Source organism: Schistocerca gregaria, chromosome 1, assembly GCF_023897955.1.
Source record: "Schistocerca gregaria isolate iqSchGreg1 chromosome 1, iqSchGreg1.2, whole genome shotgun sequence".
Classification (NCBI taxonomy): domain Eukaryota; kingdom Metazoa; phylum Arthropoda; class Insecta; order Orthoptera; family Acrididae; genus Schistocerca; species Schistocerca gregaria.
In genome coordinates this window covers 122774877-122791321 of record NC_064920.1, presented here as the reverse complement: position 1 = coordinate 122791321, position 16445 = coordinate 122774877, and the positions used below count along the sequence as shown (strand labels likewise).

General features: G+C 44.3%; 1 protein-coding gene across 1 annotated transcript in view; it reads right to left on the bottom strand.

Moving 5' to 3' along the window:
• LOC126334747 (calcium-activated chloride channel regulator 1-like) overlaps positions 1-15692 on the bottom strand; it is a 340350-nt gene extending 324658 nt beyond the window's left edge. Inside the window, exon 1 of the mRNA XM_049997312.1 lies at positions 15082-15692. Within this exon, the coding sequence (XP_049853269.1) occupies positions 15082-15267 (186 nt within the window). The 5' untranslated portion in view covers positions 15268-15692. The remainder of the gene's footprint in view (positions 1-15081) is intronic.
• Positions 15693-16445: the final 753 nt, after the last annotated feature.

Here is a 16445-nt window from a genome sequence, read left to right as displayed (position 1 = left end):
CGCCACGGATGCGCTGTAAGGCTACTGCTATTCAAAGCGAACGCATCGGCCCGCGTAAAACGGACACCACAGGTAATGGATGGCGCTACACTAAAAGTTACTGCATTTTGGTGTCTACTTTAAAAGAAAGTGGACAGATCAGATAAGACAAATTTTATGATTATTAGATTAAAAGTAATTAGATATTAGATAGCATTAGATAATGTTTGTTAGGATTTTTTGCGCGTCATGCAGGCTGTGATGTGTTCAACGGCAGTGACACTACTGTGTCTGCTCTGGGCGTAGTCTTCTGAGTTTATTGACACCAAGATGCACTAGAGGTGGGAAGTGTAATTGGCCACTAGTCGTAGTTTCAACTTAATACCAGTTAATAAGGTATCTACTGAAGCAGATCATTAATACATTATGCTCCAACTTATGCCACAACAAAGACTGTACGACGGAATTGTGGTACACTTTCCTGTTTCTTGTAGTAGTGTAGCTAGCACGGTCTGCCATAATCACAAGATTGTACACCTTACATATGATGGCAAATAAATAATGTTGATACTGTGGACGTATTCAGTTTCTAACGGTTTTGGAAATACTACAAACAATTTTGTAGATACATAGATACATGCTTGGATTGTCCATGCAAAGAAATGACCTGTCCTGTTACACACGGCATCATATTTCTACGGTAGGATACAGTGCTGCTAACTGGTTAAATCTGGTTAGTTGTTTGATTTGAGGTGGGGCAAATAGAGAGATCGACGGTCCCATTGAATTAGGAAAGGATTTTGATGTAAGTCGGCCGTGCCCTTTCGAAGGAACCATCCCGGCATTTACCTGAAGCGATTTAGGGAAATCAAGAAAAACCTATATCAGGATGGCCGGACGCGAGTTTGAACCGTCGTCCTCCCGAATGCGAGTCCAGTGTGCTAACCACTGCGACACCTCGCTCGGTGCTGTTAGGTTTCAGCCAGAAAACCGCAACTGGCGTATAGAGCGTCTCGCGTTATGTTGCTACTCCTGATATTCCACAGATTGTTCAAGATGTCGAGACGAGATTTTTGGCAACTCTTAGGCAGCAAAGAACTGAATGCGCACAGTTGTGTAGAATTTTTATACATAAGAGAAGTGAAACAGTACACACTCTTTCGCGATATTTTTGTCGTTGAAGGTGTAATTGAAGAGCAATGAAACCAATAAAAGAGGCGGAGGAGAAGTGTGGTTAGGGCTCTGGGTGAAAGATGAGATTCGCTGATGACGTTATTATCCACAGTGAAAGTGAGAAGCATTTGTTGGATGGAATAAACAGTCGCATCAGCACAGAATATGGATAGAGAGTAAAGGAAACGAAGACAGAAATTATTATGGAGCACCAGAAACGAGATTAGCGACAAAGTTAATACGAAAAAAGGGGCAAATTACTACACAAAGTGATTTTCTGCTGCCTTGGAAAGAAATTCATGCATGATAAACGAAGCAACGAAAATAAATAAACGCACTAACTAACCAACGGCGGCATACCTGGCCAAAGGAAATATCTAGCATATACCACTGGCCTTAATTTGAGGAAGAAATTTATGGAAATGTGTGTCTGAAGCAAAGCGTTGTATAGATGTGATATAGGCTGCGGGAAAACCAGAAACGATGGTAATCGAAGTGCATGAGATGTGGTGCTGTAGGATGTTGAAGTTAGATGAAGTGATTAGGTAAGGAACGAGTATGATCTCCGACGTATTAGCGAAAAAAGCAATGAGTGAAAAACACTAACAAGAAAAAAGGATAGGATGACAGGGTGTGTGTTAAGACATAAAGGAATAATTTATGGTTCTTGGGGGAGCTGAAGAAGGTAAAAACTGGAAGACGATGCGGAGATATGAATGCACCCAAAGAGTGCAAGTGTAACTCTGATATATGTTGGCATACGAAAATAAGTCGTGCTCGGCCGCATCAAATCAGTGAGATTGATGACAGAACAGCCCACGATTGAAATAGTGTGGGGTAGAGGTGGAGGATAGTGAGGTAGCTTGGGGAGTACGAATGTAGATACAGAAAACTGCGAGATAAAATTTTAGAAACCAGATCGTGTCAGAAATCTTTAAATATTAACGTATTTTAAGCCAGAGTGTACGCGAGTGGAATGCGAACCAACTGCAGTAGTACGAAACATGGTGCGCCGTAGACGTAGGTGTGTTTGGTGACCCCACTGCGGTGGGATGGCGGCCACTGGCGGTGCAGTACGGCACGCGCGCCCCTGTAATTGGACCAGCCCGGTAGCGACGTAATAATGCCACCTGCGGTCGGCCACACGATCCCACAGGCCAAAGCGATGGCAACGGCGAGACCGAGACGCCCTCCCCCTTCCCGCCTCGCCGCCTTCTCGCCGCCGCTACAAAACCTGGCGGGCCGGCCAGGCCGCAAGAACGCGCGTCTCTTGCGGTCAGGGAAACCTATGAGAGCAATTAGCACCCAGGGCGTCGCGAGCGCGGAAGACACTTGTGGTGGCTGCCGGCAGGCGGAGGCACCGCTGCCCGCAACGGCGTTGCGCGCGGCGGGTTGCCTACGCAATCTCGAGCAGGCGCGACCTGCTGCGTCGAAGGCCTCGTTGGGTGTTGGGTGGCGGGCAGCTTTGCCGCTGTTTGCACGCTTTACTGCTGTTGCGCGAAAGTCCATTACCGCGTCACAACACTCTCACCGGATTAACTGATAGAGTGGTTTACATCGGCAGGTAAATGTCGCCGCATATTGAAGTAGCGCGTAATGACCAAAGCGTGGACCTAAACTAAATTACTGATAAACAACAAGGAAGGAAGAGCACACGGCTACATACCGTCGATATAGGGGTTATTAGGGGCAAAGCAAACAACGCATGGGGCAAACAACATTGCTTTTCTGGGGAAGCATTTTGTGCTCATACTGAGAAAGTAATTACCAGAGTAATTAGTGTAAACAACCTGTAAACGCTAAAGTTCTTAATAAAATCTGACAGTCCTGAAAGCTCTTTCATGAAGCTGAGGTTCTCATTATGCGGTGGAACTTGTCATTCCACAATTCATGCAAAGTAAAATAACATAGTGGACTGAAGGAAGAGCCTATTAACGCGCATAAAAAAATCATCTGTTTTCAGCAGACGTGTGATAGCTGTTCACTGATGGCTGGTCACTGATGGCAAAAAAATGGCGAAAAGTTGGCAAAAATCTCGTTCAGGAAAGGACGATGACACTTACGAACAAAATCCTTCGTAACAAGATAAGTGCCATCTTCCAAAGACGATTCCTTCCAATATCTGATGCTCTTATTTTCTTGCACGTAGGTACGGAACTATTAATTAATTTTCTCAAATATCATAGTGTTTTTGCCTTTGATGACTCCTCTGTTTGACATATACGAGCTCATTAGGCTCGTGAGTCGATAGAAACCACATCGCATTTTTCAAATAGTTTATTTGAAGAATCTCTATGCGCAAATAAATGTAGGCACGCTTAAGAATGAGATGGGAACGTTGGGTGGCCACTAAAGACGTGTTTCAGCATGAGAAAATCTGCTACATACACACAGTCAACATAGGCGTTAGTTTGAACGTTGTTGCGAAGTGTGTAGCGTCTACTGAATTAGCAACTGTGAGGATTCGAAACGCGGAAGAGAAATAATTGATTTCATAGGAACCGAAAATATATTAAGTTTGTATCGCACCAGCGTGATTTGTTTTAACTTGGTTTTTTAGGTGTATCTGTTCAAATGGTTCAAATGGCTCTGAGCACTACGCGACTTAACATCTGTGGTCATCAGTCGCCTAGAACATAGAACTAATTAAACCTAACTAACCTAAGGACATCACACACATCCATGCCCGAGGCGGGATTCGAACCTGCGACCGTAGCAGTCGCGCGGTTCCGGACTGAGCGCCTAGAACCGCGAGACCACCGCGGCCGGCTGGCGTATCTGTAAAAACAGACATAACCCTCTCTATAATGAGAGGTTTATGTGTCTTCCGTTAGCTGTTAATTCCTTCCATGAGGATAACTATTAATCAGAGTTTCGTATCAGGTAAAAGTGCGATCAGTTGCCGTAATAATATGGACTTTAAAATCTTGTAGGGAGTCAGTAAAGCAGTGGAGCTGTAGACTGCCGCGAACGCGTTTTGTCTCTCGTACGAAAACATTAACAGTCTGCAAAAGATTTTTTCGCTCTATATAACAGTGAATACTACACATGCATCTTTAGGATGATTCATAGATGAAGATTTTCTTGAATATAGGTTCTTGGATTTTTTTACATTAACATGCGATATAATTATGAGCTTACAAGCTTGTAGTATCAACCACAATGCAGAACGAATATAATTTAATCTACCAAACTGCATGTGTCATCTTTAGATGGAGATCACTACGTCTATTGTCACAGGAGTTAAGGAGTTTGAAAAAGTTAAAGAAACTCTTTTAGACCAATGGAAACGTGTGAAATCAGTTGCAAGACTATTAGTTTATACGCCTAGCCCCAATGTTATTCAATCTAGGCATATACATTCAGCAAACAGTAAAGGAATTCAAGAATAAATTTAGAAGTGAAGATATTAAAATTTTGATGCTTGCCGATGACGTTGTACTTTGGTAGGAGAGAGCAAAGGACTTGGAAGAGCAGTTGGACGGAATGGATTATGGCTCGAAAAGAGGTTACATGATGATCAACAACAAAAATAAAAGACAGGTAATGGGAAGTAGTTGAATTAAATAAGACTATGCTGAGGGAATTAGATTAGGAAATGAGACACCATAAGTAGTAGACGAATTTATTCATTTGGGCAGCAAGGTGACGGATAAAGGCCATAACAGAGAGAACATAAAATGCAGACTGACATCAGGAAGAAAACCGTTTCTGAAAGAGAAATTTGTCAACATGTAATACAAATTCAAGTGTTAGGGAATGTTTCATAGAGGTATTTGTCTAGAGTGTAGTCCTGTCCACATGTAAAACGTGGTCGATATACAGTTCACACGAGCATAGAACTGAAGCTTTTGAAATGTGGTGCTGTAGCAGAATGCTGAAGATTGGACCGGTATATCGAGTAACTAATGAAGACGTTGAAAAAAAGGGAAAGTCGGATGTAGGTTGCAGTAGTTATTCGGAAATGACGAGGCTTGTACAAATAGCATTGAGAAATGCAACAAAGCAGGTTTCGTACTGAAGAAAACAACAACAGAACCGTGAATACAGACGAGTGTGTTCGGCTCCGAATAGAGATTAGGACATTGAGTTAAACGAAAATATAAAAGTTCTGGTAGTTGCTTCTTTTTTCTTTTCAGTTCAGAACAAGTGTAAAAAAGATGACTAATGGAGGTCTTGTAATCCGAAAATATCCAACTAAATAAATTAATCCTGCAAAACACAAAAAATATTGTGTTTATATATGCCATAACAGGTGAGACGGAAAAAGCTTTCGTGTTTGCGACGACTTTCAACGTTAGGCCTGTCTTGTACTTGACCAGTCCACCGTAAGTATGACGGAAGTACTTGTCTCCTGATAGGAAAATGTTACAGGAGAAACAGAGGCACCGACGTGTGAGAAAACAGCAGATATGGTAATAGGGCAGCGGTTATGTCGGGCGCTCCAAGTGTGCTACTGAATACAATTGTAGTAGACGCCAGCACAGCGTATCTCTCGTTAAAAACGCCGAATTATGGGTAATCTGCCTAAATTAGTGCTGAACGCTTACTGATTACGTCTGAGAAATGTTTATAATCTGTTGAAGTTTCAAAGTATTGCCTAGGAGGTCATTATTCAGTTCGGCGTATTCGTTAGACGCTGGTTACTGATGTCGTCTCAGTAAACTGAAATCCGTACAAACACAGTGCTGGACAGAGACGAACGCTGGTGTGCCTCTTTATACAATAATTTTACAACAATTTAAAGAATCTAACAATACCTAGTTGTCATGGTATTTCTTTCTCCAGAGGCGCGGACGATGCCGGGCTTACGGCAGCTGTCATTAATTCTTTATGTACAATATCCTCTTCTGGTGAAATACAATTTAAGATTGCAAATTGCTATACGCCTTACGTTATGAAATGACTGACTTTAAACTAGTTCTGATACAGTAAATCGAAACATGCACTATTAAGACACCTTGTTCTCATTTGTTTCGTCATTCTCAACTCCAGAAACGAATGAGGCTGTTTACCGAAGAATAAAACCTTCTGAGTGTGAGACGAGTGTCGTGCGACTGACAACGAACTGTTCGAGTCCCGCCTCTGCATTTCAACTATTGTGGACCTGAAATCGTACAGTAATAAAGCTCCTCTTTTGCTGAAGTGTTCACACCTGATCTTAAAACAGCGCAGATCGCCACTTACTTTTGCAAAGCGATTTTAGGCCTACAAAACTCCCGAGGTAGTTAAGTGGGTTGCTCTTCACAATACACTGACACCTACTACGATCACAATACGTAACGCAGTTGGCAGACTACGCTTCAGTGATAGGACACTGGAAAAACGAAGTGAGTCCACAAAGGAGACAGCTTACAAGTCACTCGTGCGAGTCGAGTGTGTGGGACGGACGCCAAATGGAGCTAACAGTGGCTACTGACCGTGTACGAATGTAGATAACGTGAATGGTTACAAATCTTGTTTGAGGCATCGCACAGATGCTGGAAAAACTCAGCTGCAGGCGGTCGAAGATGGCTGCAAACTTTCCCGCGATAAAGCAAGTGCGACGAAGCAGATTTAAATTATGACTTTAGAAAATTACTACGACCCCTTACGTACAGCTTCCGTAGAAACCGCTAGGACAGGATTGCGCTGATTTCAGCGCGCGGTGAAGCGTTTAACATCCTTCCTGCACTTCAGACGTGAGCGAGAAGGGCAGAAGCCTTAATAACGTAGCAAAATGGGAAGCAGTCTCCACCACGCACTTGGCAGTACTTCACAGAAGCTTCCGCAGCAGCCTTGATGCTGTATCGAAGTGACGGCGGTTCTATATGTGAAACAGCACAACTACGTAACGATCGGGGCTGCTATTAATCTGGTTCTAGTGATCAGACGCTGCTCTTCCTTAGACACTAAATCTAAAATTTTTCACCTACGTACTACGCAAGTCAGCTAGGACTTGATTCCGCCAATAGTAGGGGTAGCAAAGCAGAAACATTATTAACTTAACCTGAGGGCATAGCTTATTCAACTAAATATACTGCCACCCGCTGGAAGTTTCTGAGGGTAGGTGTGGCACAGTAATCAAGGATGGACAGGCTTGGGTTCGAATCTCTCTCTTCCCGAGCAAGAGTGTCACGCCTGCACTTCGCTGCCACATCGAGTACGCACCTGAATACAACTGCCGCCGTTCGTTCAGCGGCTGTTGCTTGTGTCGTACATCCACGGGTTAGAGGATTGTACGAAAGCCTGCATTCGCATGTAGCACACCTCTAGGCGCAGGAGACCCTTAGTAACTCCACATTGCTTCAGGAACTACGCAATGTAGTTACAATTAAACGTTCGCTTCTTGAGATGGCCTCCATGAAACACTAGTGATGCAGGAAAGTGAAACTGCGTGGAAAGATTTGTAAGGAAATGCGGAAGAGGCATAATAAATAAACCATTGAAAGAAACACATTTTAATTTCCAAATGAGAGGGTAACGTGTTAACTGCGAACCATGTTTACGTCCCATATTACAAACACTGTTCAATGTGGCGACTGTCTGCATCCGCGATAGCCTGGAACCGCACTAGAAATACCATTTCGCAATCGTTCGCACCACTTTTCGAACGGTGAGCGATGCAGCGTTCAGCTGTCGTGACACGGCACATGCACTGCTTGAAAATCGCGCACTCGTCCGTAGTAACAATAACTTCTTTAACAATTTGTGGCTTTCCCAGGAGCAAAGCTCAGATCGTCATTTAATTAGAACTTTCTAATCGTGTTCCTCAGCCTCGGTGCAGAAAGAGGGTCCTCTCCCGTTTCCTGCAACGCATCGGTACAGGCGACGAGCAGAAGCACGATTTCTGGTCTCTCGATAGAGCGGCTTTACGAGTCAAGTCCTGCTCACCTTGCACAGACCAATGCAACTGCAATGCACACCAATGCTTGTGTTTCAACCCTACGTCACCGTACCAGTATCGGCGCCTGACGGCAAGTCATGACACCTAACGCTACTAACAGTGCAAATCGCGTAACGTACACTGTCTGGTACCCATGCAGTAAATAACGTTCGTCTACACTGGCTCAAGTATCGAAAATTAAAACCACCTTGTAGATGGTGAGACGGCACTTCAAATTAGCCTTCTTCCAGGGGTGTCGGGGTAAAGATGCCTTTGCACCGTTTACCAAACTGCAGCACTCAACATGCACACCAGCGCAAAACGGGTCTTTAGGCGGCGTGACTTTAGTTAGAAGATAGTTGTTAGTATCAGGAATTTATATACGAGGTACTAAAACAGCATAATATGGAGTTACATCTCGACAAAACCTCAGGCTGGCTCCTACAGTAGAGAAATACAAAACTGAATACCTCACGAAATTCAAAAATACGGTACCTTATAAGGCTGTAGAATTTATGAACCACAAATAAAGTCATATGATACAAATATTTATGAGAGTAGAAGTATAAATTGGACATGTAAATAGGCTCAGTTGTAGCAAATGGAAGGGTACGATTCATTGGTAGCGTACTGGCAACTGCAGCTTGTCTACGACACAGAAACACTTGGACGAGTACACGAGAATGCTGCTTGATATCTGTGGGACTAGCATCAGGTGGACGAACAGAGGTCGTTGAACGTGTACGTAGAACGTTCAAAGGCTTGTCTGAATGGCGGTAGAAAGTAACATGATTGTTGGCAGGACTTAGATGGTTGACACTGTGTAACTCGCTGTGTAGCCTGCTTAAAATAGTTTACGGGCCGTCTTTCACGACAGAAATGTCTTATCTCGTACAGATCGTACAGATGAAATTAGGTAAGCTGCAGTTCGCACAGAAGCGTACGAACAGTCATTCTGCCCATGCGCTCTCCGCGAGTCGAACAGGAAGGAGTCTCAGTATTGTAAGGGACACGATTGTCGATAGCGGCTAAGGTAGTCAATCATACAGTCAGTCACACCCGTTACGCATCGTTTGTTCTCTGGGAAGTTCGCAGATGAACGCGCAGGAGGCATCATTGCTCCACAATACCCAAGCGTTGCCGCAGACGCGCATTTATGTGAAGTTTCCAGGCAACTGGGTGACTGATCGGTTTATTTGCTCAGGATGCCAGTAAGTACACGCGGAGTCAATAGAAAAGTCAGTATCGCCATGCTCTGTCAGTAAAATTAGTTAGTAGGTTATATCATAGCTCGAATAATTATTAAGACGACTGCAAACTCTTATAACATGATGGTGTAACTTGGAAAAGAAAACCTGCGATGGAAAACTTCTGTGCGAAAATTTAACTAAATTTGCACGAGCAAGTTTGAGTCTAACCACTGTTAGCAAGTGTGTTACTAACGAACGAAACAGATGAAGTACATGTTATGAGCTGTTATCCTTTTTCATTTAAAACTGAAGAGCTGTTACTATTCATAAAGAAAAGACAAGACGTTTCTGTTTTAGGAAGTTCGGGGAGGTTTCGTACGAAGCGCGTTCTCTTATTTACACATCGCTTACGGAAGTCCCGAAGCAGCAAAGAAAACAGTTTCCATTAAGAATCAGCAGAATATAGAGGGAGGGAAGTTACGAGGAAACATCCCCGCCCTTGCCCCCATTTTTTTAACTGGTAGCATGCGAATTTTGTTACGTTCGTGTAATAACTTATTATTTTGACGATAGATTAGATGTATCAAAAATAGTCACATTACCGGTTTCGGTAAATATTTGCCATCTTCGGATGTGCGTAATACACAAAGAGCTTCTTAGAGATATAAAAATATCGTTAAGCACTTCGAACATCATAAAGTCATTTAACATTTCAATGAATGCGCAGCGTATAGTCATGTCATGAAAGATTAGATGTGATGATTTCACGACTTACGTTCATTGAAATGTTAAATGACTTTATGATGTTTAACGTTCGTAACTATATCTGTATATCCGTAAGCCGATTTGCAGTAGAGTTTTGAAACATCGAACATAATGAATTACCTAGAAGAAAACGATTTATTGACAAACAACCAACACTGATTCAGAAAATACCTTCCGTGCGAAACGTTCTCACGAAGTAATGAGAGCTATCGACAGGGGATGTTCATACTCTCAGTTTTCCAGAAGGCTTCTCACAGGCTTTCTAATCAAATTGCGTGGCTCCAGAGTATCGTTTCAGTGGTTTCCTTTCAGAAAGGTCACGGTTCGTAATAACTGGCGGAAAGTCATCGAATAAAATAGAGGTAATATCTGGCGTTTCGCAAGGAAGTGTTATAGGCCCTCTGCTGTTCCTGACCACCTAAACAATTTAGGAGAAACCCTGAGCAGGCCTCTTAAATTCTTTGCAGATGGTGCTGTCATTTACAGCCATGTAATGTCATCAGGTGATCAAAATGATTTGCAGATTGATCCAGACAAAATATCTGTATGGTGCGAAAAGTGGCAATTCACTCTAAATAATGAAAAGAGTGAAGTCATCCACATGAGCACAAAAAAAGTCCAATAAATTTCGGTTACACGATAAATCACGAAAAGACTGCGATTTATTGGCAGAAAAAGTAACAGGTCTACTAAAACACTGCTTACAGCACGCTTGTCCGCCCTCTTCTGAGGTACTGCTGCGCGGCGTGGGATCAGTATCAGAGGGGATTGACGGAGGACAGCGCAAAACTTCAAAGAAGGGCAGCTCGTTCTGTGTTATTGCAAAACAAGGGAGACATTGCCACGGACAGTCGCTAGAACAAAGACTTTTTCGCTGCGGCATGATCATCTCATGAAATTTAAATCACCAACTTTCCGCTCAGAGTTTGCAAATATCTCACGTAAATAGGGAGACGTGATCATAATAATAATATCGCAGTTCGCACAGAAAGATTTTTCCCGCACGCTCTTCGAGAGTGGAAAGGTAGATAAGTAGCTCCAAGGTGATTTTATGAATGATCTGCCAGACACTTCATTGTAGAGGAAATAAATTTCTCGAATGAATACACGATAATTGCGAATATTTTGCGAATAAAATCGTTTAATATTTGAGTTTATGTAGTACGTAGTTTCGGTTACCGCCATCATCCGGTCAAGCATACAACTTGTAAACGAAGTTCACTGCCAATACCACTGAAAATTACCCCTAATCGAACCCTCAACACAGTTATCGTCCAGATTAAGCGTAGACTTTATTGATGCTGAGACTGAATTATGTTTTACAAGTCCTGTTTTTGAGCTGATGATGCCAGTAGCCGAAACGACCTTATAAATAAAGTCAGTTATTAAGCGCTCTCGACGGTTTTCTCCACCTTTTTAGTGCAGAGGTACTCTCGGTGCTTTCACAGAAATTATAAGAGGCGCGAGTCGACTTCCGCAGCCCGGCGCTCAAGATTACTCTGCGCCGCGCGCACCGGGGACTTTATGGCACCTCCGCCGTACTTTCCGGCCGCGCATTAAAATTCACGCCTTTACCGAAAGCTGCTGGGCCGGGCAGTAAAGCCACGCAAGAGCGCCGAGAGATTGTTCCGGGCTCTCAGGCCTCCCTCACTCACCCTCTCCAGGGAGTACGGACGACACGGCGATCGAGCGCCGGCGCGTGCCGCGGCTGGAGGCGCTGGACAGATCCAGTCGACGACGACGCTTCGGCCGCGGCTAGCTAAGCTTTTTTCTCTCCTCCGCGTGGAGCGTCTCCTATGCGCCGCATTGCAACCCTCTCACATACATTATGTCTCGTGGTTGGTTACCGCGTATCAAACCACAGAGAGGCGCAATTGTGCCGTCAGGAAAAAAAAAAAAAAAAAAAAAAAAAAAACAACCTTCAACTTCATCTACACGAACATAACTACATTGTAATTCAAGCTTAAATATTTCGCAGAGAGTTCATAGTCGAGTTTCAAATTATTTCTCGACCGTTGTTTCGTACAACACGTGGGATAAATGAACTCCTAAGACTTCCCTTACGAGCTCTCATTTATTTTTTACGATGATCATTTCCCCTTGGCAAGGTGGGAGTCACGAAAATATTTTGGCATTCAGAGGAAAAGATCGGTGATTGAAATTTCGTGAAAAGATCTTGCTGCAACGAAATAAGCCTTTTGTTTTAATCGCTGCCATCCTAACATCCGTATCATATCCGTGACTATCCCTCCTGTTTCACAGTAATACAAAACGAGCCTCCGTTCTTTGAACTTTTTCGATGTCCTCCGTCAATCCTGAGCCCACACCGCGCAGCAATACTCCAGAAAGGGATCGACAAACGTAGCGTAGGCAGCCTCTCCAGTGATTTGTTCCATCTCTTAGTGTTCCGCCAATAAAACGTAGTCTTTGCTCCGCCTTACTCAAAACATATTCTATCTGAAGATCCCAATCTAACATGTCATCCCGACCCCTAGGCGATCTATTGTATACCCGAAATTCTTCAATACTCTTGTCGACGAATTAACACTTTTTGTTCTAGATCAGCTACAACTTTTCGCATTTCGTTTTAATTTTCTGAAGACATTATTAGATTGTAAACGACAGCACTACATGCAAACAAACTAAGAGGGCCGCTAGGATTGTCTTCTAAATTGTTTGTACTGATTAAAACAGCAGAAGGCCTGTAGCACTTCCATGGGAGACCACAGATATTTCCGTTTCACTAAATGACTTCCCGTCAATTATTCGGAACTGGTGACCCATCTATCAGTAAATTACGAATCTTGTAGCACAACTGAGACGTTAGTCTATATAAGCGCGAAGTATGATCAGAAGCTGCTTGTTAGGAACGGTGTCAAAAGCCTTCTGCAAGTCTAGGAATTTAGAAATAAGGTCGCGTATTAACTATTGGTAAGACGTGTTGTGACCGAAGTAAGCCACCTTCACGTGTGAAATATGAGGACTATTATAGCTATTACCGGCATCGGTCATGACGGCTGCACCAGCTAATGCTAGTGACAGCTATCACACTGTCTATATTGCAGATCAGAAACCGTCGCACCAATAAATAATGCGCGACATACGCATCGCTTCGTGTATAAAATTGTCTGTTATTAATGTGGCCAGTATTGAGTTTACTACGACGTATGAAATATTCGAACAACTTATGGGAATGCAGCCGATTGCCGTCTTCGACAAATGTGCCTACGAAATAATTGGTTGTTCACGTATCCAAACGTCGGCCGTTGTCGAAGACCTCATCCGGCTGCATTCCCGTAACTTGTTGAACAACTGACGTAGTTGACTGCCTGATTCTCGAGCAAAATCGTCACCATAACTATAAGCGTTGAAAAAACGAACTTATCGTTTTCTAAGAAATATCCAAATACTAACAGGTGCGTGCAACATTTGTGGCACTTCATAGAGTTATCCGCATCATATAACACATTTCGGCACAGCTTCGGAATCCGTTATACGCGTTTCGGACAAGTTAAATCTCTGTCATCAACAGCTTTAATGGTAATTACTAAAAGATGCATGTATCGTGTATACAACAGGTGTATACAAAGTGCATATGATGTATACACCACAAGAAATGGCGCCTGTTACTACTAGAAACAGAGCCACAAGTTGCCCAAGTCCACTTCTGTATTAACTGAAGTAACGCCATGTGGTGACTGATGTATAACCCTCCGAACGAGTAGTGGAGATAGAATAGCCAGCTGTATTAGTCATAACAAAACGTCCTTTCAGTGTAAAGCGTTATGACTCCTGTCACTGTTTAACACTGTGGTCATCGCTGTACGACGGAATGCTCAGTCTCCAAATACTACACGTTGCTCTGTCGTAACGGAGCGCGCTTGTGAGTTACCACGCTAGCGGAATCACGGCGTCATTCACTGAGTCCGTAACAGATGTTTTCGTGCATTTAGAAAAAATTATTGCAGAGTGGAAGTTTGTTGCTGCAAAAGTTACTGGACTATTTTTGGGAAATACTGTGATTTTGCTGACGGGTTCGTCCGTTCAGATGCGTGATATGTACCGGCTGATTTTTTTTTACTTAAATTTAGTTAGTTTTTAGATACACAGGCAGCGCTACGTAGATAAGTTGATGTTTCCTGTCACTTAAATTCCGTTGCAGAACCTATCGCGTCGTATCCCGACGAGACGAAACAGTCATCGACAGTACCGATCTTTGCACTTCCAAACGTTGTTTCCATGGATTACAACGTTACGTATTTTGTCGCGCCTTATTTTCCTCTAGCGTGAGCTTCGACATATTGTTGCGTGTTGGTACTATCAATTTTCTAAAAAACGGCTCCACAGCTGGGTAACGTTGTGTCACTACAGCTGCGACAATCGAACCATTTTCGAACACTTGAGCTGAAGCAACTTCCGCCAACAATCAAGTCTGCTTAAATCACTCACCGTAAAAATTACGAGGAAATCATGTGTAGTTATTTTGAGAAATCATGACCACTCACAGGAATAAATACAATCAAAAAGGTCTGTCGAAAGACAGCCGAGATTGCGACATAATAAAATGTTTATGCACTGACGTACTGTCTCGTTTCAAAATTTTTCATGTTACAAAGTCACCGTTTGTGGCAAACGACAATTTCATTTCTATGCTGAGCTACAATTCTTTCCGAATTGTACTGTTAGTAATGTGGGATGTAGGGTTACGATACACCGTTGTGAAGGTAAACAACCACATTTCTATAGTTCGCTAAGGCGGTTTTATAGTTTCGTGCCTTGACCTGTGCGAAGCCAATCAGCAGGTACAATTCTGTTCTTCCGACATGAACATTGTGTGAAATCGTTTAATGGACTCCGATATTACGTACTTTTTTTTTTGTCACGACGAATATTTGCAAGTCTACAGTAACATAGAGATGCCGGTAATCATATTGGCAAGTCGGTGGTGATAAAGCATAGTGAATTAAGCGGTACAAGTGGATACGATAGGTGATTTTTTTTTCCACACTGAACATTTGCTGGTTAATTTATCGCGACACTTTCGCCCTGTGGCGCACACAGACATCACTTGTTGCAGACACTTTCACGGCGCGGCGGAGCGGGGCCTACCTCCAGGTTGTTGAGGATGGCTCTGCAGTTGTCGGCCGGGACGGAGTCGTCGATGGCGACGATGACGCCGTCGTAGCCGCCGTTCTTGAGCAGCGCGGGTCCGGCGGTCACCTCCCATGCACAGAGCGCGACTGTCACCGCCGCAACCGCAGCGGCCCACAACAATCCACTGCACGCACTCGCCATTGTCGGCCGGCGACCAGGTCACACGCACACGATAAAAAACCCGCAGTTTGCTTCAGCTGTCATGCACTATTCGACGACTTCCGCAAAAAGAAAAAAGTTGCAAATGAGAAGCAGGAGGGAAGGGAAAAAAAAACAAAGTTGTTTTCGTCGAGTTTCACCGGCCACTTTGCGTATATTAAGTCACAGGGGTCGTTTCGGTTCTTGTCGTTAGTCTCGCATCGTGCGAGCGGCTATCGTTGCTATAGCGACGTGCCGGATGCGGTCGAGCGTGTCGGTGCGTCGGCTGTCGGACAGGCGGGAGGACGTACGGAGGTGTACTGGGCCCTGGCAACCGACCACGAGCGAAGCAGCGCCGCTACTGCGAGAGCTTTGCCGAGCGCGCGCCGCCGTGCCGCCGCCGCCAGCGCCGCTACGCGGCCGCCTGCGGAACCGACGAGCCCCCACCACGCGCTACTGCTACCCCCACCACCGCCGCGCGCGCCGCGTGATCGTCGCGGGCATCGGCAGCAGCTTGTGCCTGGCCCAGAAGCGCTGCGCTGCGTTTCCGGGCCGTTGCGGGGTGCAACGGAGCTTCGTCACCGCCGCATCGTCGCTGGCTGAGGCGGCGACGGCAGCAGAAGCCTTCGGCCCTTTTGCCGACCACGCCGCTCGCATGGGTCCTCGGTAGATGTCTCTGTGGATAAAGCCTGGCTTAAACCGGACCGAACGACAATTCTCTCTGATGTAAACAGCAGCGGAGCGTGTGCGAGCTTGATTCGGTCGTGTTCAGTTGCACTCGCTACTGCTCGCCCGCGCTCCGCTCATTTTACTTTATCTGTCGGCAGATCGAAGTTTTTCAGCCCAAAATTGGAATATGTCCAATGCTTCCTGCATTCGCTACCGTAATTAATCGAGATTTCATTTACTGCTATAATTCGGACAAGTCAGCACATATTGTATGTCACAATCACGTTTGTCGTCGCGTTCGTCTGTAACGGCCCACACGGTCAGTTTTACCTTTACTGGTCTAGCGCCCGTTGACGCTCATGCAAATCGACCGTTTTAACTTCTCACTGTTGTGTATCTTCTGTAGTGGAGGGTAGTCGTTTGAGGCTCTGTGAGTTCAGGAACCTTCTGTGATATTCAAGACTTCCGTGTCCAGAGAAATGCCCTTGTAAGATGTGGCGTTCATCACAGAT